The sequence below is a fragment of the Capsicum annuum genome, chromosome 6, assembly GCF_002878395.1.
Source record: "Capsicum annuum cultivar UCD-10X-F1 chromosome 6, UCD10Xv1.1, whole genome shotgun sequence".
NCBI classification, from domain to species: Eukaryota; Viridiplantae; Streptophyta; class Magnoliopsida; order Solanales; family Solanaceae; genus Capsicum; species Capsicum annuum.
In genome coordinates, this window is record NC_061116.1 from 227882964 (window position 1) to 227910704 (window position 27741).

Consider the following 27741-nt stretch of genomic DNA (forward strand, 5'->3'; position numbering starts at 1 on the left):
CTCCTAATGAATTATTATAAGTCATTTATGTATTAGAAAATTAATAATATTTACTACAAATAAGTAAAATAAATATTTATGACATGTCTGTTTTAGTTGCTTCAATCGTAATTTTGTCATATCACCCCTAATTAATTATTAGAAGTCATCAAAGTATTAAAAAATTAATCGTATTTAATAAAAAAGGTAAAATAGACATAAAATAATAAATTAACTCTTGATATTTTAAATTAACTTGACGTTTTATATGAGGCCCAATTATATTTTTTTCACAAGTAACTTTTTGAAGTTATTATGTTATATCACTTCTAATATATGTCTGTTTCGCGACTTCAATCATGATTTTACTATATTATACCTAATTACTTATTATGGTTATTTAAGCATTAAAAAATTATATTATTAGTATCCTATATAAGAAGTCACAGTAAGCAGTTGAAGCAGGTTGCTCATGATCGACATGCCTGCTTCAGCTATTTTAATCGTGATTTACTACATTACCCCTAAGTAATTATTATAAGTCATTTACATATTAAAAATTTAATAATATTTAATAAAAAAACTAAAATAGATATTTATGACATGACTGTTTCAACTACTTCAATCGTAATTTTACTATATTATCCATAATTAATTATTATAAGTCATTTAAATATTAAAAAAATAACGTAAAATGATAAATTAATTTTTGATATTTTAAATTAACTTGATGTTTTATATGGAACCACTTAAAAAAAATTCATAGGTATTTTTTGTAATAATTTTACTATGTAACTTCTAATTAGTAGAATAAAAGAAAAAATATTATAAATCACAATAATTTAAAACTTAAATTATTTTAAAAATATAGTTGACTATCAATGTCACAAAATTTTGAACAACTTAAAATATCGTTATACAAATTTCAATAATCTAAATATAATATTATATGCCAACTTAGAATTCATTAATCAAACAAATGAGGTTTTTAATTAAATGACAGAATTATACATAACGTAGAATTTTGAAGGATCAACATTGGGCCGTGGGCGTAAGCTGCCTAGTATTTGTTATACACAGAGTATATATTGATGACAGGCATAAACTAGTATGATTGGGTGAGTGGTTTTTTTTAAAAACAAAAATTACACAAATCCACAACTTAAGTTTCACTTATTACCAAAAATCTCATCTCTCCAAACATATTACAAAAATCTCATTTTTCTTTAAAAATACATATACATAGCTTCTATGTATATGTCGGGCCTGTTATGTATATGAATTAGTTTCATTATGTATATATCGGCCTTGTTATGTATATGTCGGCCTTGTCATACTTGTTATGTGTATGAATCGATCTTGTTATGTATATGTCGGGCTTTGCATATAACAAAGGTTTTTATGTATATGTCGGACTTGTTATGTATATAAATCCGGAGAGAGAGTAAAATAATTAAGGAAGTGGGAGAGAGTGTAAATAATTCTAATAAGGTTGGGATTTATATTATTATTATTATTATTTTTTTCTAATCTCCTGGCTAAAAATGTAAGATATAGTAAATTATTTAGATTTAGCAAGTGGGTTGGATCCAAAACAGGTCCATTATTCTATGGCCCTATTGGGCTTGAATTGTGTTTCAGTATGATCCTCACCTTAGTTACCCACACAGCACTTCTAACTCTACGGGCATTTCAACATGTGATTTCATATTTTAAAATATCCAAAAGGCCTAAGAATATTTACACTTGTAGCCTCATATATTGTCCCCCCTTGATGGTTTACAATCTCAGTAGGTAATTGAGAATGATAAGTTATGATATTACAAATAACCAACAACATACCCGGTATGCTACAAATAACCAAAATCTTTTTTAAAACAAAAGTACCTGGTGCATTAGAGCTCTCACTATGAACAACGATAACAATAACATACTCACACAAAGTGGGTTCTGAGGAAGATAAAGTGTACACAAGTCGGAAAAGGTAGCGACCACAAGGATAAACAAATAACCATGTTTATGTATGAAAATTACAGCTTTGGGCTATACTGCATCGAAAAAGAGGCCAAAATGGAGACGAGGCCAGAAGACAATTTGCACCAGCCGGGAATCGAACCCGGGTCTGTACCGTGGCAGGGTACTATTCTACCACTAGACCACTGGTGCTAGTTGATACGTTGTTCAATTAAATTCTATATTAATCTATTAATACATTCCCTGATGTTTTGTAGTATCATATGGCTTTTTCACCAATCATGGAAATTTAATTTGCTTCTTTAAGTAGTTGTAGATCAAGAGAAATTATCTCGTAGATAATGCATGTGGGTGTTTATAACAGTCTTAAAAATGTATATTAATAAAAGTTACTTCACCGATCATGCGTAGACAGGTCACTAAGTTTTTAATTAAATATATGTATATACTAATGATTGAATCTCCTTGATTTGTTTATGTATTCATTTAAGTTTTAATCTTTTCGGCCAAAATTTTGGCTCTGCAATTTCTAAGAGGTATAGCTTTGACTTATGGTCAAGTCAAGGTTACTATATGAAAAGGAAAATATCACTCTCCTAATTCGCTAATTATATCTAAAATATATAGTTTAATAGTTAGGTAGGAAAAATATATAAAGTGACTTAGGCTCAACTGTTAGGGGTCGTTGGTTAGAAATAGTTATTTTGGATTAGTTATTCCGGGATGACTCGAGATAACTTATTCCACGATCCATATGGGATAACTTATCCTATTAGTATGGTGTAAATGGTGGGATAAATTATCCCGGTATTAACTAATACCTCCAACCAAATATCGAATAAAATAATATTTCATCACTATTGTTCCTGCTTTGATCTGACCTTTTTCACGCCACTTCAAGGCTTTAGGGTATCGCAATTTAATCCCCTCAAATTTTAAAACTAAAAAGGTGCCTAGCAGTTGAATACTGAACTTGACTTATATGACCTTTAAATTGAGCTGGAAAGTTCATTAATTCGTTCATATATATTATATTAAGCTGGCTCAAGTGAATTTCACCAAATCCAATAATGTTCCTCATGCGGTTTTGTTGATTGAGCAAAAATACCAAACACACATTTGAGTATTTTTCTAAAGGGACATGACCAAAAGCTCAAATCTATCATGGAATGTAAAAGGCTATAATTCACTATTAAAGCATTTTAATTAAAATTAATTATTCTATGTGCACTGAAACACACACAGTATCAGATTATGCAAACTTGCAACATCCTGTACACCAAATTTGAACAATAATTAACTTGAATAGAGTAATAATTTGTAATCATCAATAATATATATATTAAATGCTTTCCACTAGGGAAAAGAACTCAAGAAGCTATATATGATATCATCACTTTTATACATTTTACTATATAATAACCCTAAGGAGATTAGGGTTAATATTGTTGAGGAAAATTTCTAACTATGTTAACCTTCAGATTTCTGGCTGTCACCAACTCCTCCAACTTCCATAGCTTCTCCATATAGTACAAATTAAATCATAACTAATAATATGTAACTAATGCAACAAAGCACCATAAGACTCATATATAGTTGCATATGTAACATTACAACAACAACAACAACTAAACCTCAATCAAGTTAGAATCAACTTCAGTACTAGCTATTAGTAATATGTTTCATTTAAGCCCGTACGTCTCAGTCCGAGATAATTATTGAAAAATAATCTAATAATAAATCCCCTTTTGAATATATAAGTACTATTGTTTCAAAGGATCATGACCAAGTCGAAGTTCCAAATCCAAATCATCTTCTTCACTATTCTTTTCCATAGTTTCTATTACATATGGAGCTCCAGTACCACCAAATAAATTCAGGCATTGAATATTGTGATTATCATCATCATCACGAGAGCTGTCAATTGCATTGTGATTCAATAAAATCTGGCCATTTGTGGAGGTAGATGTAGATAATTCTGGAAAATGTGTTAGATAATTCGATTGTGCCTCTGCCACATTGTAACATCTAAGATTAGCACCTGCAGTGGCACATTTACAGTGTGTTAAGAAGGTAAGTAAGTACATTCAACTGAATCAATATATTTTCAAAAACATAATTAATACACAAGTGAAAAAAATTCTCAACCATAATTCCAAATACAATATGCATGTTCAGTGGGAAGAACTTAAAGGTTAAATCCACTTTGCCAAGGTATATATAGACAAGTAAAATTGTGTGTGCGCGTGAGAGAGAAACTCTGATATATATACTGTATAAATTGAGGCGGGCGAATGCAACTTACAAACAATAAGTTCAACTGAACCAATATTTTGGTAGTTGAAAATGACTGAAATCTCAATAAATAGTGGAGTACTTATTGATCCATGGACGTAACCTTCATTTCAAAGGAAGAATATGTCCAGTACTAGAACTTTTAAGGTTAAACTCAATCTGCCTATGTATATATATAGGCATAAAAACTGTATACAAAGGATGAGCTATATATATAGATTAAAGGAAGATTGGGTGAACACCGTACCCTTCGATCAATTCATTGAAAAATTAGGTCAAAATTACTTTTTATACATATATATATGCTTCACCATGGGCTATTCGTTTGTGTGAGAGAGAAAAACCCTAATACTGTATATATATATATGCTTCACCACGGACTGTTTAGAACATGAAATAATTAAATCCTGGATCCGACTCTGAGTACTCACCAGATGATATGTGGATGTCATTCTTATTAGTACTTGAGCTGATGAGCAAATTGTGAGTAGAAGTAGTAGGTTTGTTTCTGGTGGATTTGTCTTTCCTATGGATATTCATATGACCACCTAAAGCTTGAGCTGTGTTGAAACCTCTTTTGCAGAAAACACACTCATAGAATCTGCCACCACCTCCCATGTAGTAGTACTCTTGTCGATCTTGCTGGAGCTGGTCAACTTCTTTATTGATCGATGAGTTTAACGAGTAATCACCTTGATTAGAGGACTCCATTAATAGATCATCAATCTTGTTTGATGTCATATATGTATTGACTTTGGAATATTGAGAGAAGAAGAAATTATATGGAAGATGGGGAGGTATATGAGTCGGAAACAGCGGATTCTCTAACTCGCAAAGATAAGGGTAACTGGTAAGGTCTATTACATTTTACCTTCATCAAACTTCACTTGTAAAATTACACTGACTATGTTTACGTTGTTGTTGTTTGTGGTTATGGGGAGGTATATGAGAGATAATTTAAATCATTTTGAGAAGAAAATTAAGTCATCGTGTCATATATACTAGCTAATTATTTGTTATTCCACGCCGGACGTTTAGTAAACTAAATATAATATATATATATATATATTCAAGGGGTTTAAGCTTCCAAACACTAATATTATTGTAAAGGAAATGAGATTTTAATTTATATACATTGATCATGCATGTGAATCGTTTCAATTGTTTTTGCTATCGATGCATTTAAACTTGTTACAAGTTAGTAGCTCCAGCTTACCGAGGACATGACTTTAGATAGGAAATTGTGGAGGAGGCGGATTAGGGTAGAAGGATAGTATTAGTTTATGATGTTGTAGCATTTGTTGTATTACTTGGTGTATCTTGTATGTGGTATTATTGGATGTGTTGATTTCAATTGTATCTTATCCTTTTACTATTCCTTTTCTAGGTTACATTGTTTAATTTTGAGCCGGGGATCTATCGTAAACAACTTCTCTAGCTCACCTCTAAGGTAGTGGTATGAACTGCGTACACTTACCCTCCCTAGACCCCACTTAGTGAGAACATACTGGGTATGTTGTTGTTATCGTTGTCGTGAATGTATAAAGATGAAAGTAATAAGAGTAATAACTTGAAAAATAATAATTCAAGTAGCATGTTATAATACCAAGTTAAACTATACTGATAGTGTAAAAAATTTAAAAATAGTATATGGTCTGATCAATCGTAATTTAAGTTATAGGGTAGAGACAGGAAGCTTCCTCCATGACTTTATGAGTATTCAATTTTGCAGTTTTTTGTTGTTTCTTTTTTGTCTCTTCATAAGCACTTCTTTTTCTTTCTTTCTTTCTTTTTTTTTTTTTTTAAAAAAAATTAGGTTAAAGATAAACAAATACAAACACCCCTTTGAATTAATCAAATAATTTTCTCATGTATACTTGGTCCTGGCTGCTTTTATCTCCCAATATGATCTCAGATGCATCAAATCAAGACTGATGAGAGTGATATATCCCAAGGGTAAATAATTTTTGATGCTCACACTCTTTAAAAATGTTATTGGGTGTATGTCGGATTCTCCAAAAGTAGCATATTTTAGAGAATTATTAGAGAGTCCGAGCAACATAGTAAATAATACTCCATCTGTTATATTTTCTTGTCATGGTTTAACTTCAGTTTCTCTTTTTTTTTTTTTTTTTTTTCTTTTAAAAGGAAATAGAAATATTTCAAAAGTCCAATGAATTGATCATGATATAAAAGTGCTTACATCAATCAAATTTAAAATTTCGAATCCACCTGTGTGCATATTCATATTAATTTGCTCATTTGATTAGACATCGTTTCTTCTCTTTTTCACCTGCTCGTGTATGGCATTATCTCTCTCTTGCAGGCCAGGATTGTTTATAAACAATAATATTATTCATAATTAGCAAGTGCTCACATATGACATATTTAGCCTAAACAAAACATGCTGTCTATTCTTAGCAAATGATTATGAAAATTATAATCATGTAGAGTTTCAAATCAAGGCTGCGTACTTCATAGTTAACTTGTACTAAAACTTTTTAGTTGGGGATTCGAAAAATTTATTCTGTATAAGACACTTTAAGAAGCAAGAATATATTATCCTATAAATTAAATTCTGTCGAAGCTCTTTGTTCTTATTCATCTAAATCTAAACACTTTGACTTGGTCTTATGTTATTATTGTGTCTGAAGTTTGTGGATTAACATTTTATCGTATGATGTGCTTTCCCTTGACAAAAAGAATTTGAAGTAGTTGAAAAGAATGAAAAGACAAAATGAACAAAGCTGCAGTTCTTCTGGTTTTCGAATGGCATTTGAGTTTTATGAATTAGTAGCAGTGCAGCCAATTCACATAATCAGGTTATTTAAACAGAAAGTGTTGGGTAATTGCAAATAACATATTATTATAACAGGTTAAATTACACTTACAGTGCAACATTTTTTATACTGACAATAAAGTAACTTAAATCGTTCTAAGGTATTGTTCAAGGTTTGATTCTTCGACAAAATTTACCATATGCAATGTTACGCTGATTGATTTTCATAAGCTAGAGATAAAGAGAGAGGATGACGGGTGAAGTAGGTTGATAGCCAGCGTAAAAATAATTAAATTATGGTGAATCCTCTAAACATATACAGAGGATTTAATAAAATTAATTTCAACTAGTTTTGGATACAGATGTAGTTGAGTGGTTGCTTATTGAACTTTTTGATTTGATTCTGCTGCAAATATGCTGAGTGTTACTGCCACTGTGAAAAATTGTAGCAAAACTTTTCTTAGTGTTCTTTCTCTAGTCTCCCCACAGTTTGCAACTTGTCAGCAATAAACCTGAAAAAGAATTTGGTGCACAAACAAGGATTTTTTATAAATCAAATCGAAAAATTTTAATCACAGTGATAGACAGTCAAACAGCAGTGTATCTACATGACCAACGTAAATTACTGAAAAGAAAAGGCCACGAGATTGAGCCGGAATTTTGGAGTGTCCACTAATATGAATTAAGATCAAGGTGAAGAGAGAGATTTCAGGATGTATACCATTTCCTAGAAGAAGATTGAAGGTACACTGATGCAAATTGGCAAGGTCGCCTTCAGATAGATGATATTGCATTCTAATCAGAGGTAATTTGGTGTCTTTGTAAGAGTGCAGTAGCAGAATTCAAAACTGCCCTTCATATTGTATTGAAAACAATGTTCCAAACTAAACACAAAAACAAAAAGTCACTTCTTTAAAGAGAAATATGCTCAAAATCAAATCAGCATGCGATTAAGAAGCAAGAAACACGAAAGGAAAGAAAATAAGTGAAGAGTGTGGAAGAATAACAAACTTTTAGATGAAGCTCTTACATGATTGGATTCAGCATGTTCAGATAGATGGCAAGGCTCTTGACATGTTGCCAGTGAGCACTCCAAATTCCTGGTCTGGATAATCTCGAAGCCTAAATCAGTCATGATAACAATACTTCAGGTAACCTCACATCTTATGTCCTGCTTTACATTTATAGAATTATATTGAAAACTGTTAATATGCTAAACCTAGATGCAGAATCATCACAAATTAGTCCACAAATCTTCTCTACTAATAATCAAACAGAAAAGCTGGATATTTGCATTCAACCTGGAATCAGCGTATCCGGTACGCCAGCTGAATCACCATCAATGGGAGAAAGATTTAACTCCTTGAGGGGTTCCCTGATAGCTCTAGAAAAAAAATTTATCAAAAGGAGTTATATGCTAAATGATAACAACCAATGCTCAAACTAAGCGAGTTTTACCTGTTTCCTTCTATGGAATAGAGTAGTCAGTGTGACTGCCTGCAGGGTATTACCCATCATACACCAGCTTCTAACGTATGTTCCAGCAGCACCAACAGAGCGGATGTATCAGCTAATCAAGGCGTTAACAACTACATTTTACAAGGGAAAGTCACCTGCTTTTATTAAACCTGATCAATTCTTGGACATAAGGAAATTCTAACAACTTAAATTCCTACCTCAATAGCTTGCAGATCCATTGTATTGTGCTTTCAAATATACTGGGCCTCTCAACTTCAGTTGATAGCTTTTGCATAGGGCACTTGCAGATAGTGCAAGAACGACCAGATCTCTCCTCAAAGAAGTCAAGGTGCAGTGTAATACAGGTTATGAGCAAGTCCTGGTACTCCTTTTTCTCGTTAAGTGATTTTTGCAGTCTTCCCTCGACCTCTGAATTTACACTTGAATTCAGTATTGTGTTATGCTGATCACGTTATAAATTCCAGTTCTTAGTTTACCGATAGAACAAGTAAGCAAAATACTCGAAGGACAATGTAATCTGCAAGCCTTTGAATTACTCTGTTAGCATTTCTGCTTCCACACCTCTAACAATACACATAATGGGTAAGAGTAAGCAAGATAAAGATTCTAAAGTCAAATATGAGGAAGATTTTGCCCAGGATTACCTGAACAATCAATCTGGAGCAGCCAAACAGCATCTATTGTTCTGAGCCATTGACAGAGCCTGCTGATTCTTTTCCGAATCTAGGTCGGTCAGCTTTTCGTCAACCTATTGGAAAAGGACAAATAGTTTTACCATAACTAAATCCTGCAATATTCAACTATTCCAAGATGTCCATTTTGTAGTTTAAGGATATCAATAGTGAAAACGATTTTGGTGCATTGACAGTTTATATTGGAGAGTTACCAAACTAATGGTTCAAACAAAGAAGAAAACATGGCTGCTTTAGGAGGGTGATGGGTGCTGGAACGCAATACATAAAGAATTAGAAAAGGATGGAAGAGTCATTCAAGATCATGATATTTGAAAATACTGAGTGATTAAGAATACTTGAAAGAGAACTCTGAAGGGTTAAAATGACAGCTTAAGTGGGTTTTCCTTTAAAGGCGGATGGGACTTGGGAGTATCAAAAGAATATAACTAAGTACATCAATAATAAGATAAGATAAACATATGTTATCATACACTAATACAGTTCATAATTGTGGTTTAAATGAAAATGGCACCTTAGTAGTATTAGTATGAACTAATGTAAATAAAGTACCATGAAAACAGTCATTAGACAAAGTTAAATAGTGTTTTTCTAATCCTCTTTTACTAACATCAGCAGGGGAAAATCATTTCAATGAGTACCCATATATTGTAAGCATATTAACATTCATAGACTACTTGAATAATTTAATTGACCACCGGAAGTTCTTTAATGAATTTAAACCTATGCTTAGAATCTTGTTTTGGGTAAGAACACGATGTGATAACGAGCACATGGACAATACTTTTATTTCCCTACTTGTTCCTGGCAGCACCATTGAAAGACCTAATTAGAGAAGAGAACAAAGACGCAGAAAGGAAGAGAATGATAGGAATATATTACAGCTAAACAGGAGTTGGATGAAGCATAACATTGAAATCATACGGAAGTTTTAAGATATAAAAGATGCAAACCTGAGATAAGGTAATGAGACAACGCTGCTTTATGGAATGCCTGCCACTGGTACTGGTGGGGGAGGGGGAGAAGTGTCTTTCTTCAGCGAAGATTTCAGTTGAAAAAGAAGGAAAATGAAATTTGGAGCCATAAAACGTAGGGTATTTAAGAGCTTTGCATCCAAAGGCAGTGGCTCTAACTCATGGAAAGCAACAGGCTTGCAGAACAGCTCTTGTATATCTACATTCAATTGACAATTTTACTTAAATTATACACTTAATTGCACATATATTTCAAGACATAAGATAGTAATTCATGGAAAAACTTCAATACCAGAATAAGATCTTTGTTTGAGAGAATTTGTACCTGAATGTTACTGTACAAAGATATCTGTTTAGATCTGGTTGAGATGCTGCTAAAGCCCAATAAGCTATCCATCTAGGGCTAGCATCTTTGTAGTGTGTACAGAGATATAACAAATTGAAGAGTGTTTTCCTTCAGAAAAAGTCATCAAAATTCCCCTCTCGATCATTTTCCCAGTTTCCAGAACCTGCACAATCAACCAACCAAGAAAAAGAAAAGGCTATATCATACAGTTTTTTATAGCAGATTCAGTTTAAAAATATGAAGTATGTAGATGCAACTAAGCTATCAACATCTATGGATTAAAGAGAGACTTCTACTAAATGGAAAAAGAATTTTACTCCTAAAAATGAGAAAAAGTTGAATTTAGCATCCTTGTTTTACTCGTGGAGAACATGTGCATGTTCCCCTACTCTTTTTTTATCTCGATAGATGTTGCTGTACTTTAGAACTAGTAAAATTGCTCAAGCCACCCTAAAGGACACTACACTGACCTGAGATTTCACCTGCGGCCAGATCTTGAACTATAAGCTGGAAAGCACGAGGATCTGGGGAAGAAAATTGGGCTGGAGCTGAACCAGGAACTGGAAATGTGAAATCAGAGTTGGTAGACGTAGCATCAGCTGAAGCAGATGTAGCATCATCCGGATAACCTCTAGAAATGAGTCCTGAAGCTGAATTCTGGCTGGAGGAGGGATGTAATATCATTTTCAGCTCTGAGAACTGGTCTGATATGCTGTAAATCATCCTGAGGCACATCTAACATCTTCAGAGTTACATGATTAGGCAAAACTACTGAAGATGCAAATATTTTTCTATATTTATTTGGAGAAGGAAGATGCGAAATTTTTCTTTCAGTTCTCGAAGAAAGACGAAACACATAACTTCTCAAGGGGTCACCAGTCATATTCTACTCTTGCTAAAGAAAGCTTGGATTTGGAGTTCTGGTGGGATCAAATGCATTAGTGATCCTATGATCACACCCAACGATCCAAACTTTCAGTGGTATCAAAAGGGAAAGTACAAAGGAGATCCAAAATTCAAATATAGAAGGTTATGGAGGATTCCTAGCGCTGCACATAATTAAAATGACAGAAAAGAATATGCATTCATAGCAAGCTATGATACCACAAATTGAAATATGGGGAAGGAAGAAGATAAAAGATTGGTTAACTCTTCCTCCAAAATATACCTATTCCTAAGTATAAAAATACTGTTGAAAATAGGAAGGCAAGTACAAATTATAAATAAAAGACATTTCATTGCTTGACATATTTTTTTAGATCATCACCTTTAACTGCCAATCTTGACCCTCAACAGTCAACACTACAGATATGAGAGACAACAAATGAATCATTTATAAAGCATACTTTGCTAGATACATGATGCTTCAAATATGACTTTACAGTTCACCACAAACATTAAAGCATACTAGTCTAATGCAACAGTATCCAGGAAAATGACAGGAAAAATAATTCTTCATGCGAATAAATATCCATTTCAAGTGTTTCAAAGATATCACCTGGATGTGGAACTTCAAAAATTTCAGAAGACCTACCGGGAGAACTTGACAAATTCTAGTAACTTCCCCAACATAATTGCCAATGTACCCTTTAGATAACCCCAGCCCGATCTTGCAAAACAGGAAGTTGATCATGTTTAAATTATCATTTCATCAAGTAGTCCACAATGATTCGACCAGGTTGTATATGACCAATTCAGATCGTTAAAAGATAATTGTCCAGGCTGAATGGTTCAGTAAGTCTTTGTTCTTTCTTTTTGTTTGATGAATCAAATAAATCATTTCATTAATGTGCACCAAGGTGATGCCAAATTTACAAGAATTTCGAAGATGTTCGGAAAATCCATTCCATTGTCTATACATAAAGGAATGCTTTCTTTACACCGACAGTACAGATACAATAAGCTCTTGATCATCCATGTGCTTACCAACTCCTTCAAGTATCCCTCTTTCCTTTCTCGTCATATTAACCAAAGATGTATAGGTTTCTAACCTCCATATTTCCTCCCGTCTCTCCCCTCTTTCATCCCGCAAGATGATGCTAGTTTCTGCATTAGGTCTAGGGAGAACCCAAGAGATATTGGACAAAAATTACACTGTATTCCAAGGTTCTGTTGCATAGTTGGAGTGAAGGAGCAAATGATTGGTGTCTTCTCGATTTTATTTGAATATAGAACACTGGCTATAATGATGCATTCCCTCTTCCTCAAGTTATGCGCCGTGAGTATAGCATCCCAAGCAGCACTCCTTGTAAAAGATATCTAGAAAATTTGATATTAAGACTAATTTTGTTTCTGCTATCTTATATGTGTAATATTAAAAGCCAAAATAAATATATGCCAATTATTTATCTTGGCTGAGAATTTTGCCATGATGAGCAGTTCGAATGCAAATGAAGTTAAGCAATATGAAGTTACTGAATTGCTTTCTATCAATGATTGAACTCAAATAGTATCATGTCATTTAAAATTAAAATCAAATAGCATCATCTCTTTAGAATCAAACTGGTAATTAAAACTTTTATCCAAAGCAGATTTTCAAAATGCAGGCCCAAATTAGACCAAGTACACAGTAAATGCTGCAAAATACCTCTACCACTGTGTATCTTCTTAGACATATTCGGTCAATTAATTCTCTCTCTGCTATCCTTCTTTATCTGTTCTACTACTATCTCAGCATCTACATTTATCCCTCTATACAACTTACAATTCCTGGCTTTCCAGGTGTGGTATATCTATATCATGGCACTCCAAATGGCTGCTAACACCTCCTTCTTAAACTGTGGCCAGTGCTTTCCTTTTAGGGTGTGCTTGGTATGAACGAAAATATTTTCCAAGAAAATGCTTTCCAGAAAAAGAAGTTGGTTTCTAACTTATTGCGTTTGGTATATAAACAAAAAAAAGTTATCGCAAGAGCATTTATATGTAATCTAGCAAAAATCGATAGAGGTGGAGGGGATGGGGTGTGGGTCCTCAGGCGTGGCAGGATGGGATGGTCAACCGGTAGGGTTGGGGGCGTTGGGTGGGTGAGAGGATACAATAAACATAGCATGTCACTTATAGAACTTTTTTCCCTACTTCCGTTAAGGAAGTCATTTCCCATTTTTAAGGAACTTGTTTTCCTAAAGAAAATGTTTTCCAAATATTTTGTCCAACCAAACATTTTCCGGAAAATGTTTTCTACCATGCCAAACACACCCTTAACTCATAACCATCTGCACTTAACCATGCTGCATTTGTAGTCCACTCCGAAGCATAAGAGCATCTCTAACTGCTCGAAACAAGATAGATACTTCCTTAACAATGGAGGCAGTATTCTAACACACATGGATATATTGCCTTGCTTGGTACACAGAGGAGATATGATATTGCTGAACTCATCTGGAGTGCTGCTTTGCAGCGTAAACATAGAGTGATCATGTGGCCGGCAGCTAAAGGAAGACCTCTGACTAAAGAAGGACTGGATCCATGTTGAGAATGTTCGCTGTTGTCTGTGTGCAACTCAATCTTTGGAAACTGCTCAGCATTTATTCACAGAATGCCCTTGGTTTCAAGCAGTTAGAGATGCTCTTATGCTTTGGAGTGGACGACAGATGCAGCATGATGAAGTGCAGATGTTTATGAGCAACATTAGAAGGAAGCACTGACCAGAGTTTAAGGAGGAGGTGCTAGCAGCCATTTGGAGTGCCATGATATTTTGAACAAAGGGATAAATGTAGATACTGAGATAGTAGTAACACGGATAAAGAAGGATATTGTAGAGAGAATTAGTTCACTGAATATGTAGAGGTATCTTGCAGCATTTACTGAGTACTTGTCTGATTTCGGCCTGGATTTCATAAGCATCCTTCCTAGAAGGTGTGTTTTTTGGAATTTGGTGCCTTTAGCTTGTCATTCTTTTTTGTTAACTATGATAATATTCACAGTTGTTACAAAAAAACTCTATTTTCCAAATACATTGGGTTCTGATATTTCGTATATTTTTGAACATAGGAAATTCCTACATGTGTAAAAGATTCCCTAGATTTATGAGTTGGACCCTCAGACCTTTGGATTCCTTTTGTATACACTGTGAGACTGATTTAGCATTTTTTTTGTCAAATAAATTAAAATGTCTGTCTTCATCTTTAACAAACACATCTTTCTGAAGGGCATATATCACATAGCTTCAGAGAGACACTAACTTAAGGACCCTTTATCTATTAGTCACATGAAAAAATTCATATAAGGTTTGGAAAATTAAAAGCAGAACATGATGTTAGAATTTGGTAAAGAGTTCTGATTAATTTCTGCAGTTAACTTCTGAGATCTAACCCTCACTTGAAACAGGAGAAAGGACAACAGGCAATTTCACTCAGAAATATAACTCTCAAGTTTGGATTCCGGTTCTAATTGGTTCAGAAAGAAAGAGAGAGATAACATATATACCTCCACCTAACCCCCTCCCCCCTCCCCCCTTCCCACAAAAAAGTAAATCTTAAAGAGCATTATCACAGTTTATAAGTTTTTCGACTCAAAAGTTGGTGATCTATGTTGTTACAAGATGAAAGGACTAAATCTGGTATGAATTATTCGTGTAAGGTTACCTGTTAACTGAATCCTGAAGTTGTTGAACTTTTCTTTCAGTTTCTTCCAACTTCCGGCACTTCTCTTTACTTGATTCTTGAGCTTCAGCACATTTCTTTTCAGCGTCATCAGCACGTTGCTTTTCTTTTTGATATAACACCTATCAATAGGTATAAACAAGAGAACATCAACATTCAATGATATGTAACTGGAAAAAGATGAATACTTCCACCTATTTTTCTCTATCTTCTATACTGATTTTAGGGTTTTAGGGCGAGGGAATGTGAAACTGAAAAGGTTCTATGAGCTGACTGTTCATACCTTTAAATTTTTCACTTCTGTAGTCAAAGCTTCAATGCTTTCTTCATCCTCAACTGGAAGTGGTTTCTTTTCAACAATCGAAGAGTCACCTTCAACTGCTTTTGGAGCAGCCTCCTGTTCCCTGATGGGCAGTGTAGTTGTTTCACTCAGTTTGCTTTGCATGTCTCGCAATGAATGCTGCAATTTTGCTATTTCCTGATCCTTTGCCTCTTCCAAGTCTATCTGCAAGTTATATTCCTATTTGTGATTTGTCGAATGCTTCAACTAGTTCAACTTCATCAAAATGGAAAACTCGTAATACCCCCAAGCCCAAGATAGGCAAGACTGTTTAAAATTTCATGTAATATCTTATCTTACAAATGCTAGTAAAATTCCCAAATGTGTTATATATATAGTGCAGGGAGAAAGATTTTATCTGGCTTAGAACAAGTATATCACCCTTTGACGTTTCTCCAACTGCAACTGCAATCTAAGTTCTTCAACCTGTTTTTCAAGCTTATCCTTTGCCTCTTTAAGTGCTCCTGTTTCTTTTGAAGCCTGAACTATTTGAAATGTATATTAGCAATCCATCAATTTAAAGGAATATATTTTTAACATTCAACAGATTAACGTATCAAATTGCAAACAACAGTTTTGATGCACTCTTCTGTATTTCACGTGGAAAAAGTCAATCCCAATTCCCACAACAGGAAATTTAGGGGAATTATGTCACCAAAAATGACACCAAAATGAATCTGGAACAGAATCGAGAGAATGCATGCATAACTGTGTTAACCTGATGTGACCACTTACACTAGTAACTACTTGCACGTACATATGTTCTTCCAATTTGTACAGTTCCTATATTTACAAAAATATGAGAATTTTGTTATCTATTTTTAAAACTTAATTATGCAGTCAAACCACATGTCTACAAGGTTTACTAACAGGAATTTCCTTACACTTCTCACTTTCAACTAAATTAAACACCTGCTTCGTGTACACTTGTTATGTAAATAATAGTAACAATCAAGTGAACCATGTAGGCATTTACCACTTCAGTAGTCAAGCCCTATCTATCAGATAGATTATTCAGGCCATTCATATCGTTGCCTCATCGCTGTGCTACGGAAATCGGAAATATATGACACAGGTTATGGAAGAGTATAGTAATCCAGAACTTACCATCTTTAGTTTGTGAAGCTCCCTCCTTGCAACAAGTCTTCTCCATCTGCATTGTGTGAAAATTGATGCCCATATGAGCTTCTTATAGTATGAAAAGACTTTGTGACGGCGCTCATAGGCCTGCAAAAATCTAATCTTGTCAACACTTTGAGACAAACCTTTTAATACCTCTGAATCAATATATAATACCAAATAAACTAACCTGTATAATCAAAGCTCCTCTGGTTTGTTTTATATATCTGAACTTAGCTCGTGCAGCTGCCACTCGAATTCCAGTCTGTAGTGCAACGACGGCTAATTTAAGTTTTTTGTAGGATTTTCTGGCCAAGTATCCGCGTAACTTTGTCTGGATTCTGAGAGAAGCAGCTTCTCTTTTCAAGGTAACATACAGTTTGAAAGCAAACCTTGCTGAAGAATATGATAAGTGAGCACATAAATTTATTGAAGGCAGAAACTTGAGCAGCATACTGGAATGGTAGACTAAGTTGGAAAGCTTTTTCCAAGTGTGTGTTCAGTCCTTAAAGGGTGAGAAAATACACAGCTGCTATTCCATGATGCTCATTTTTACAACAACAAAACATGCATAAGTGATCAATGTTTAAGCACCTAACAAGGAGGATGTCTGAGTGATGGTATTACTGTCATATAATTCAGACAATATGCACAGATTAACTAATTAGCACTTGTGTTATATTCTAAGCTTCCAAATTACACTGTAAAGAGCCCATAGATTATGGTGATGGAAGGAGATTATGGAAATCTAATTAATTATTAGAAACTCCGTGAAAGGAAAAAGCAATAAATATTCTAAGAATAAGAAGTATTTATGCAGAAAAGAAAATCCAATTGACAATTTTATTAGGCTTGTCTAAAGAAGAATTTGATGATAGTACAAATGTAAAAACAAAGATTTGCTTTTGTGATAGACAAACCTCGACACAAGGATTGTAAGCAAATTGCAGCCTTCTGCAAAGAGACATAATTTCTCCTGGAAATATGACATCTACTTTCCTTTTGTATTGTCTTAACTGCACCGGTTAGTTTTAGTGCTCTGTGTGCATCTAACTCGGCCATCTGCCCTGCTCTCAGAAAAACCTTTGTTTTTCCAATCTGCAAAACAATTGTAGCAACCCTATCTGAAGCATAACTTGATTCACAAATTTGGGAAGATTTCTAAATGAAAGAAAAGAGTTGTCAGGCTTAAAACTCTCCTTCTAACATGTAACTGACAATATTGTGGAGAACTTTTCCAAACATCAACTAAACTACCGATATCAGCAGCGCCTCAAGAGAAAAGCTCTCAGTGTCTCAGATTAGCAAATTTTACAATCAATCAACTATATGCAACTACCTATCAGAAAAAAAAAATACATGATTGCAATTAAAAGACAAAAAAACAGTAGTTAAGATATTGAGCAATTTTATACATGTACTCGAAGTGCAAGAGCATGGTTTTCTTTTCCGCAACCAAAAAGAAAAAGAAACGAAAAGAAACTTTTCGTAAAAAAGCTGAACTTGCTGCTTGCACTGGATGAAATGGCACACACACACACACACACACACAAATGTGTGCCCACAAAAGTAAATAATTTGATACTATTGATCTCGATTTAAGAAATAAAATCAGCTTTCCAAATTAGCAAGAGAAACATCAAATAACCTGATACCCAGCAAGGCCTGTCTTTTTTAATATCTTTTCACACGCAACCTGTTCATCAGCCCTACCCACAAAAAATTAAAGAAAATAAGTATATCCACTTCTAATGATAAAAAACTTTAGGAGGGGGAGACATGAACAAGACCAGTACTTACGGTTCCGCCAAGATGTCTGGAGCAAGAAGACCAAATCGATTCATAAACTCAGAAAATGTCTTATGCGTAGGATAGCCAGCACAACTAATTCTAATTGCCTCTAGAACGCCCTTCAAACAACAAAATATAAGCACATAATTCAAGAATTTAAAAGAAACTTCTTCATAAGAAACTGTCCAATTTACTCACACCACAACGTAGCTGCTGCATAATGTTAACGTTCTCAAATATTGCAGGTTTCAAAAGATTGTTAGGCTTCACACATCTGATGTAATGAGGTTCTGTAGAATTTAAAGTTTCCATCAATGATTGGAGTTGTAACTGCAACAGTGAAATCGGACTATTAGAATCTTTCACCTACTTAAAATAAAAACTTGGAACTAGGCTGTTAGTTCTTTGATGAAAATATTCTTATATCACAACATCTAAGAGGACATAATGGATAAAGTAATATATAGAATTAAAACTTGATGGTTGAAATGGAGAATGATATGATAGTGATATGACACTTAAGATACCTACCAAAAATAAGGCAAGTTTTATATTATGGTTATTGATTAGCAATATTAATGAGAGTGGACATTGGACCTCTAAAGTGTAACATATCCACGAGCTGAGTGTCTAAAGTCGCAGAATTAAGATGGATTTGCAATGACACAATAATATACAGGATTAGAATGACCATATCCCTGCACTCTGATGCACTCTGATGCCTGATATTCCTTAATGAGTAGATACTTAAATGGGAAACACCAAGGATAAATTGATAGAATGTCCTATATGGGCCTTTACACGCACAAATTGCAACTGCGATACTATGATGATTGAATGAACTATAAGTGGACGAAGTTGTCTCAGGACAACGAACTTACAACATACATGAGGATTTGGCTTAGAGGAGAACAATGGAACAAACACCTCATATATCAAATACCAATTAGCTGCGAGGCTTAGTTGTTGTTTTTGCACTTACGTTAGGTCTTGTGTTTATCAAGAGTCTTTTTAGTATGTTTAGAGAATTGTACATCATGTAGGGTTAAGTGTTGAGATTTAAAGAATCCATAGTTTTACGAAAACTCTAATTTGGATTAAACTACAAATTATTAAGCGTTGGGATGAAATGAAATGGAACTGAAAGGATATTGTGGACCCATATATGCGATCAAGCTATTTGCTATTGATGCTTAGTTGATTGATTGATCACCAAAAATCGTAAGAAGTATATAAATTAGTAACTACCTTGAAACGAGAACCAATGGATGAGAACTTGGAAGATTTGGATGAAGATTTAGTTGAATCCTCGGCAACAGGAGGAAAAAGGTCCACTACAAATGGGCACTTAGAAGCACTTAACAGATCCTGATGCTCAGGAACAACATAGTCTTTGTTCTTATCCAAAAACTGATCAGACTGGTATTGAACCTGGTCGGTAAGAAAAAGGAAACATTTAAACCAAGTAGTAATAATGCTCCATATCCACCGCAGAAGAAATCGACTAGAGTTCTCGAAAATACACAAATCATATTACCTCTCCAGCATAATGAGCAATGGTAAAATCAGTGCGGGACAATTTTGGTTTGACAAAGCGTTTATTGGTCTTGAATATCTGATAAAGCTTTTGTGAGAACGTTTCATGAGTTGACTTGGGAAACATACTGGAGAAGTCCATTTCAAAGAAAACATCAATTAGAACATTCATCTCTCCAACAGAAGCTCAGATGATTTATTACTTATCTTACCAGGCTTCATCAAGAAGAGCAATGATGCCTCCAGGTTTCTGTAAACAGCAATAAAAATCAATTGATCATATGCCACTTCACATGGTACAGTGATTTAAAATAGTGTTACGATTTTGAAGTAGTGTTGGAAAGGGAAGAACCAAGGTAATCAATTTTTCTAACAAATGCATGGTGCTTTTGCTGAATATGAGCTCATGTAAAACTTCAGAGATGCCCCTAATAATAATACAATAAGAAGATTGCAGGACTGCAGGTAACCTATACATACTTTTCTATATTAGATGTTCTGGTTTCAGATTCTTCATATGCTTATCTTATAAGATATGATAAAGATGCTCAGTTCTAAGTTGAGTTCCTAAACAATATTAAGGAAGAATAAAGCAGAGAGAAATGCATGTACAGTTTATCCAGGAGATAGGAAATGGCCATGGACAAGAATTCAGATAGAGAAATGTCAACTACATGGCTCTTGGACCGCATCACAGCTATCCTCTAACAAATGCTTATCTATACTACTGATAAAGAACAGAATATTGGTCCTCATCCTCAATATTCATATCCCGGTATTGCTCCTTGGTTTTAAGTTAATTTTACCTACCTTTTTCATAATTCAAATATTTATTAAAGTTACACCAAGTTGGTATTGTATTTGCAATAATTAAATAATAAAAACATGCATTAAGTGTCCCAAAGTCTACCTGATCATCCATAAAAAGCTGATTTCCTATTTGCAAAAAAAACACAAAATTGAACAAAAGAGAAATCTTGAAACACAAGAATTAACTCTCGGATTTTTTAAAAGCCTTTTATTCATACTCTCCATATAGTCCAACAAATGAAGAAGAGGGTGCTGACTTTCCAGCCTCTTTCTGTTAGCTCCCAACCTGCTAATCCTCCAACTTATCACCATTTCTGCCATGGTTTGCCAAAACCCATGAAAATTGAAGGCAGAAAAGTATCAGAAAAGAGAAGCCTACTATGTAACAAAGATAACAGGCGGCCCGCTACCAAAGCCTTTCAGTCAAGCTCTCTCATGCAATGTGTCACATAGTAAATGTTCTAGCTTGAAAATTTGAACACTTTTCTTTCAACCAATCAACTATATTTCAATAAAAAACTAATCGGGTTTGGAGTACTTTTCTTTCATAGGTAAAAATAAATTATTTTACGGAAGCATTCAAGGGAATGCAAACTATAAGTAATCAAACCGTCCCAGAAAAGAAATGTGAAACCCAAAAAAGTAGCATATCAACAATAGTTAATTGATAATTAAAGTTTTACATGTAACTTAAACTATATAACAAATAATCAATTATAAATATAGATATTACTTTCACTTATATCTATAGTTAATTCAATGATTATTTTACTGGGAATCTTCCCATTTAATCCGCTGCATGAATATTAAACACATAACACAAACTTTATTCTAGCACTAACCAACTACTCGGAGTTCTACATATAATAGAAATACCACGAAATGTTACCATATTCAACTTCTAACATTGTAAAATAAAAAACTTATCCTCAAGGTCATGACTTATGAGTATTACCCAGGCGCTTACAATAGTATTCAGAAAACTAGAATCCAAGAAGAATCTGACCAAACAAATATACATGGCAACTATTAGTACTAGCATTAGTTGCACAAGTTTCATTTTTCTCATGCAGCAATGGAATAATATGCAAATGACAACAAGATATATTTGCATATATGAGGAGAAAAGGATTCACTACAAACCAAATGATATTACCTTTTCAATAAGATCTAGAACATCCTGGTTGTCTACAAATTCTATATAGCTCCAATCAATCTCTTCCTTGTTGTATTCCTCCTGCTCCATCTTGAACATGTGCTGGAAAAAGATGATTTCACTGTAGCTGAGTTGTGCTTAGCAAAATGGACAGAACTGCTTCTATAAACTTTCAACTAGCATACCTGGTTAAAATGTTGCTGCAGCTTCTCATTAGTATAATTAATGCAGAATTGCTCAAAACTGGAAATAAAAGTTAGAAGAGTTAAATACAAGACCTTGCATTTACTAGTTGTTCTGTTTTTTCCACAAGTGCCTACCTATTACTTTTGAAACTTTCAAAACCATAAATGTCAAGAACACCAATTAGAGATTTTGAGGTAGCATCTTGTCCAATTGAATTATTTATTTTGTCCACCAACCTGTTAACAGTAGAAAGAAAGTTTTGCTAGTGTCAATGTAAGCGATAAGAACCACAGTAATCTGGCTGTGAAGTAGAAGCATACCAGTCGAATAAGCGTGAATATATTGTTTTAGCTAGCCCATCTCTGCTTACTGCTGCAGCTTCAGGATCAAGACTTCTCTTTATAACTTCTTCAGGAGTGACCATTACACGTCTCAGTAGGGCATCCTCCAGTGCAGTAACATCGCACCTGATAGAAGATTTAAATCAAATCAAAAACTCATGCAAGAAAGACGAAAGGAAGAATAATGGTATATGAAGGGAAGAACATACATCAGAAGCTCTGCAGTAGTTTGAAGATGAAACCTAGATTTTTCATCTTTCACAACAGATGAATCACATTCATTTGCCTTTGCGAATTCTATATTACCAAGATGAAGAACAGAAGCCACAACACTAAAAATTGCCTCCTGAAGAAGAAGCAGAGTAGCTTATTTGAATCAATAAGAAGAGTTGCAGGAGAGACAAAAGCAATTAGAGCATTACCTGCTCTTTCCCGCTAATTCCAACAATATCCATTGCCCTCCTTATCTCAAGATATTCATGAGCATCATTAACACCTACTAGTTCATAGCAGTTTGATTGATTGAGATAGCGAAATGATTTGGGATCCCCCAACTTGTACCTTTTGATCTCCTGTTACGATTGCGAAAATCCCAAAAGGAGATGGTGACAATCAAATTATGTCGGAGTGATGACAGATGTAAAAAGGAGTAGCACTGATGCAAATTACCTCCTGTGGTGCTGCACATAGAAGGTAAAAACAATGGTAGTTCCGTTCAGGGTCTGAAACTTGGCAAACTCGAGATCTTTCAAGAAGATAAGTTCTAATTGCTGCACCAGATATTCTTCCATTCTTGTCAAACTGAATCTCCACAAATTTACCGAAACGGCTGTAAACAATATATTCTAAGTAGCTTTCAGAAGCAAGAATATTAAACTGAGTGGTAAAGAATTATGAGTATTATTTTGTGGGAAGCATGCGTAGAGAAGTATATCTCACCTTGAGTTGTTATTTCTAACCGTTTTGGCATTGCCAAATGCTTCAAGTACAGGATTTGACTGGAGATATAACAATCATGAGTTAAAAGAATAATATAGCCAATAGAGAAGGCTCTAAGAGAAATAGATAGAGACACCTATCAGTTTGAAGCCCTGTCACATGATTTAGACATCTTAAACATGAAACAGAGCCTCTAGGGAATTACTTAGTTCAAATGAATGTGTTGCCTTCAAAATACTATGAAATTTTCACATAAATATTGACCCCTCTACAAACTTTCAATGAAAAAAACTACTATCAAATTCATTAACCAAATTTGCATCTCTTCACGAATGACATTTCAAAAACTTCACTGTACGTTTACATCAACTCCACAGATTCTTTTCCAATTTTTGAGCCACATCATTTTCTTAGGTTTAATACTACATTAAACTCTGTTTTTTATGTGAATATGATATGTCATTTCTTTTTCACGCATTGAAATCTCCAACAATCAATCATCAGCCCTAGCTAGTTGGTGTTAGTTAGACAAATCCTCCGTATCTATTCCACTTCATTTGACCTCCATGACTGACATTCACATTACAGTCTATATAGCTGAAATTGTGCAGAATTTAAGCTTCAAAGTACAAGTTCCTAAGTATCTATCCTTATAACTTAAGAAGTAAAAGAGTTTAAAACACTAATCCAAGCATCGAACTTACCTCCAGTACTTGCTGTTCCACAGTCCGCTTTTGACTGCCTTTATGGCCGCCCAAATAGGCAAGATATTGCATAAGCATTTTAGTTGTTTCAGTCTTACCAGCACCACTTTCACCACTAACCAATATAGAATTGCTTCTACCCTCGTTGATCATTGCCCTGATTCATTTTCAAGATTTCAGTTACAAAGCATTTTTTTTTCATGAGAAAAATTATGTAGAGTAGAAGTGGTATACAGGAGTACCTGTAAGCAGTATCAGCTATAGCGAAGACATGAGGACTTAGTTTACCAAGTGCTACTCCTTTGTATTTTGACATCATGTGGCCATCATACAAATCAGGCAGTTTTTGGAACGGATTAATTGCTATAAGAATACTTCCAGTATAAGTCTGCCAAAATGTCAGAAAATGATTAGTTTTATAGCAAAGCCATCTGTAGCTGCAGTTTCAGTCATTTCGTTCACCAAATTGAACATAAATTATATATAGTTTTGAGCATCGGACTATAAACTTACATAGATTTCATTGAGTTGATATCTTGTTGCCAAATTATGCAAGACTCCAGGCTCATGTAAATATGAAAGTTCAGTCATGTCATCCACTCCTCCATCAGGAGCATCTTCATCCTTGGGGTAAGTTTTTGATAAAGTTGCTACAACCTATGAAATGAAAGAAAAAAGCGTGACAGTTTAAAGCCAGGTCATTGCCAGGTTAGAGATGTGTATTGTCAATTGGGAATTGAGTCAATATGGCTTAGCGGAAAACTAGAGTTAGATGACAGGAAATTAGAACAAATGTAGTGAATCTTTCTTTTACCACTAGAATATGATTAATTACAATAATGTGCCAACATTTGTGGAAAGAGGATAAATGAAATTACAGTTCAAATACAGTTGAAAACTACGTAATGTTGCATCAAACAAGACTAGGTGAGTTGTATATAGTCTACAGATATAAAACCAATAACTCAAATGAGACTAGAAGTTAGATTCATAGTATATGAAAGACCTTCTGAATTCTATCATCAGAATACTGCATTTCAAGTCATTTTAGAAACTTAGATTCATAGTATATGAAAGACCTTCTGAATTCTATCATCAGAATACTGCATTTCAAGTCATTTTAGAAATTTAATCAATTAGGCTATAGGAAAACCAGCTTTTCAGTTAAGTTAGACTTTGGTCACACAATTAAGTCCAGAGTAAATACTAAAATGCTATTGCAGAAAACAAATAAGCAGCATTAATTTCATGAATGAATACTATTCAATGCGTTTGTTGTACCGTCCTCCCATCGGATGTCTGAACCTGAACTTCCTGGCCATTAACCTCTAATACTTGTGCATCAATCCAGGAAACTGATGGATCCTCAATCCACACATGAGAACCTACAGTAATATTTACTGGAATTCCCTGCATAGATAATCAAGATTCTTTTTGACTGTAGGAAAAAAATATATTTCACATCCTCATAAAAAAAAATAGAATTGCACGATCTATGAATGTACCAAGATGACAGATCTAAACTGACATGCAGACATAAAATCTGTAAAAAAAGGGGCAGCCCGGTGCACTAAAGCTACCGCTATGCGCGGTGTCCGGGGAAGGGCCCCACCACAAGGGTGTATCGTACGCAGCCTAACCTTGCATTTCTGCCAAAGGCTGTTTCCAAGGCTTGAACCCGTGACCTCCTGGTCACATGGCAGCAACTTTACCAGTTACTCCAAGGCTCCCTTTCAAAATCAGTAAGTATTGTAAAATGCTAAGGGTTTAATAACTACTTTGTATCCGCAGAACGTTTCAATTTATGCCCCTAAGTATAAAGGAACAGGACAGCGAACTTTACAAAAGTTTCTGTCACGTTCAGTTGCATTACATACACACAAAAAGTCTAAGATGTGTAGTACATCACTGGATGTCCTGCTTTAACTTCTTTAAATCCAACTTAGCAAAAACCTGAGCACCTTCTCACCCCTTACTCAACATAGCCCACTTCGTACCCGACAGAACTTCACTGGTTAAAGATTCTCCATCAAATTTTCAGGTTCACATTTTCTGACATAAAACAAGTTAATATTATTCTTTCAGTAGTATAACTGTTTTGTTGATCGGTCAATACTTCGATGCTACTGCAGCATTCTAACATGATGCAACATGCCATCCTTAGTTTCCTAGACTAACATGGAGCATTAGAAACCGTTCAGAATGCTTATTTGAGTTATTCCACTTAGATTGGTTTGCTCCTCTCTCCCGAGCAGCCAGAGCATATTCTTCGATTTTTGGCTCTACCTCTATCTCTCTCTTTCTCACACACACAGACACACATCTTTCTTTGCATTTGTGACTTTTGACCCATAAAAATGAAAGAACAATTCAAGAACTATAAGGTTTCAAACTACTTCAAATAATAATTGCTTTAAGAATTAGTGTCCACATACAAAATCACTATAACGTGTTTTCAACAAACAAATACTGTCCCTCAATCCCCATTCAAGAGTAGCTGCGATGACTGCATATACAATCTAATAGTAAATTCTAAACTCATACACTGAAACTGTCTTCTTTTAAGCTAATCAGATTATTCCACAAAATATAAATATAGTAGTACTATTAATCACTATACAGAAAAGACTACATTCTGAGATGCTGAATTCAAATGAATATATTTACTATTCATCTTTATCAGGGACGGACTAGAACCCAGTAGCTTCGGCTCAAGCTAAATAAATTACAGTGAATGCATTTTAAAACTCCACTTAATATGCATAAATAAATTATCAACAACCCGTATTTTCTAAATTCTGAAACTCATAAACTCAAAATCTTAGCTCCGTTTTGTCATATTAATGGAGTGTGCCTGGATCACACAATCCCTCTAAAAAGGCAGAACTGCAATCGTTCTATGAATTTTTATAAATAAATACATTTTTTTAATAGTATTAGAAAAAAAAAAGAAAAAAAAAAGGAAAATACAGTCGTAAGTATGGAAACAAAGGCTCACCATTTATATCCGAGAAAAGCTAAATCAAAATTTTCGTCTCGTGTAGATAGGCATTGAGAGAAGAAAATGAAGTAACAGGTCGGAAAAAATAGTGAAATTCCAGATATGAAAAAAAAAATCGCCGGAATTGCACGACCGCCGGTAACAGAAATGTATGTGTGAAAAGTGATCGGCGTCGATAGAGAGAATTAATCGATCGGCGTTAGAGAAATTGATATTGATGTGATGGAATGAAGGATGAATGGAAGCGACAATCATCGTTACGCTCAGAAATTGGAATCTGAGAAATCTTTGCCTATTTTCTTGTGCTTTTTGTGGCTCTTTTCACTCCCTGCGTTTCTATTTCTGCCTGCATGGGTTACCATTATAGACAAGGTTCTAATTATTTACTCCCTTTGTTACGTATTATTTGAACATATTTTATTTTGTACGGGATTAAAATATCATAAATAAACATATAATGCTACTTAAAAAAAAAAAATTAATTGTAAGGATAATATGAGAAAGATTTAATTAATGCTTTCTTGATTTTATTTAGTAAGATGATCAACTAATTAATTTGAACATCTATTTTTAGTACGATGACTAACTAATATGGGACCGAGAGGGTTCACAACAAAAATGATGTCTGAATTTTACTATGCATTGTTAGAATGGAAAAGGATCAAAAATACTCTCAAAATACCTCTCGTTAGATTTTGG

General features: G+C 34.2%; 2 protein-coding genes and 1 non-coding gene across 9 annotated transcripts; all 3 read right to left on the bottom strand.

Annotated features, from left to right (window-relative positions):
• Positions 1 to 2074: 2074 nt before the first annotated feature.
• Positions 2075 to 2145, bottom strand: TRNAG-GCC. The gene has a single exon. It is a non-coding gene; the product is annotated as a tRNA-Gly (tRNA).
• A 1196-nt stretch (positions 2146 to 3341) lies between these two features.
• On the bottom strand, positions 3342 to 5172 carry LOC107875294 (probable transcriptional regulator RABBIT EARS). Its single transcript, XM_016721956.2, has 2 exons — positions 4680 to 5172; positions 3342 to 3994 (listed from the first exon to the last, which is right to left on the bottom strand). The coding sequence occupies exons 1-2, from the start codon at positions 4987 to 4989 to the stop codon at positions 3717 to 3719; spliced, it is 588 nt and encodes a 195-aa protein (XP_016577442.2). The 5' UTR covers positions 4990 to 5172; the 3' UTR covers positions 3342 to 3716.
• A 1427-nt stretch (positions 5173 to 6599) lies between these two features.
• Positions 6600 to 27398, bottom strand: LOC107875293 (myosin-11). 7 transcript variants are annotated; one of them, XM_047414297.1, is made up of 35 exons: positions 27040 to 27398; positions 25323 to 25451; positions 24555 to 24698; positions 24284 to 24429; positions 24042 to 24198; positions 23338 to 23396; positions 23068 to 23227; positions 22821 to 22970; positions 22608 to 22744; positions 22378 to 22524; positions 22192 to 22293; positions 22057 to 22114; positions 21872 to 21973; positions 20118 to 20155; positions 19907 to 20033; positions 19618 to 19800; positions 18568 to 18699; positions 18379 to 18488; positions 18227 to 18287; positions 17499 to 17676; positions 16769 to 16974; positions 16567 to 16686; positions 15841 to 15939; positions 15403 to 15624; positions 15102 to 15241; positions 10989 to 11242; positions 10498 to 10681; positions 10152 to 10371; positions 9151 to 9254; positions 8704 to 9069; positions 8486 to 8616; positions 8329 to 8411; positions 8058 to 8149; positions 7749 to 7911; positions 6602 to 7539 (listed from the first exon to the last, which is right to left on the bottom strand). In XM_047414297.1, the coding sequence occupies exons 1-27, from the start codon at positions 27040 to 27042 to the stop codon at positions 10629 to 10631; spliced, it is 3417 nt and encodes a 1138-aa protein (XP_047270253.1). In that variant the 5' UTR covers positions 27043 to 27398; the 3' UTR covers positions 6602 to 7539; positions 7749 to 7911; positions 8058 to 8149; positions 8329 to 8411; positions 8486 to 8616; positions 8704 to 9069; positions 9151 to 9254; positions 10152 to 10371; positions 10498 to 10628. The 7 variants fall into 7 exon arrangements, with proteins under 7 accessions (XP_047270251.1, XP_047270252.1, XP_047270250.1 ...); XM_047414295.1 differs by lacking the exon at positions 27040 to 27398 and having other exon boundaries at positions 6600 to 7539; positions 8329 to 8402; positions 25323 to 25457; XM_047414296.1 differs by lacking the exon at positions 27040 to 27398 and having other exon boundaries at positions 6600 to 7539; positions 8058 to 8198; positions 8329 to 8402; positions 25323 to 25457.
• Between the last annotated feature and the right edge of the window lie 343 nt (positions 27399 to 27741).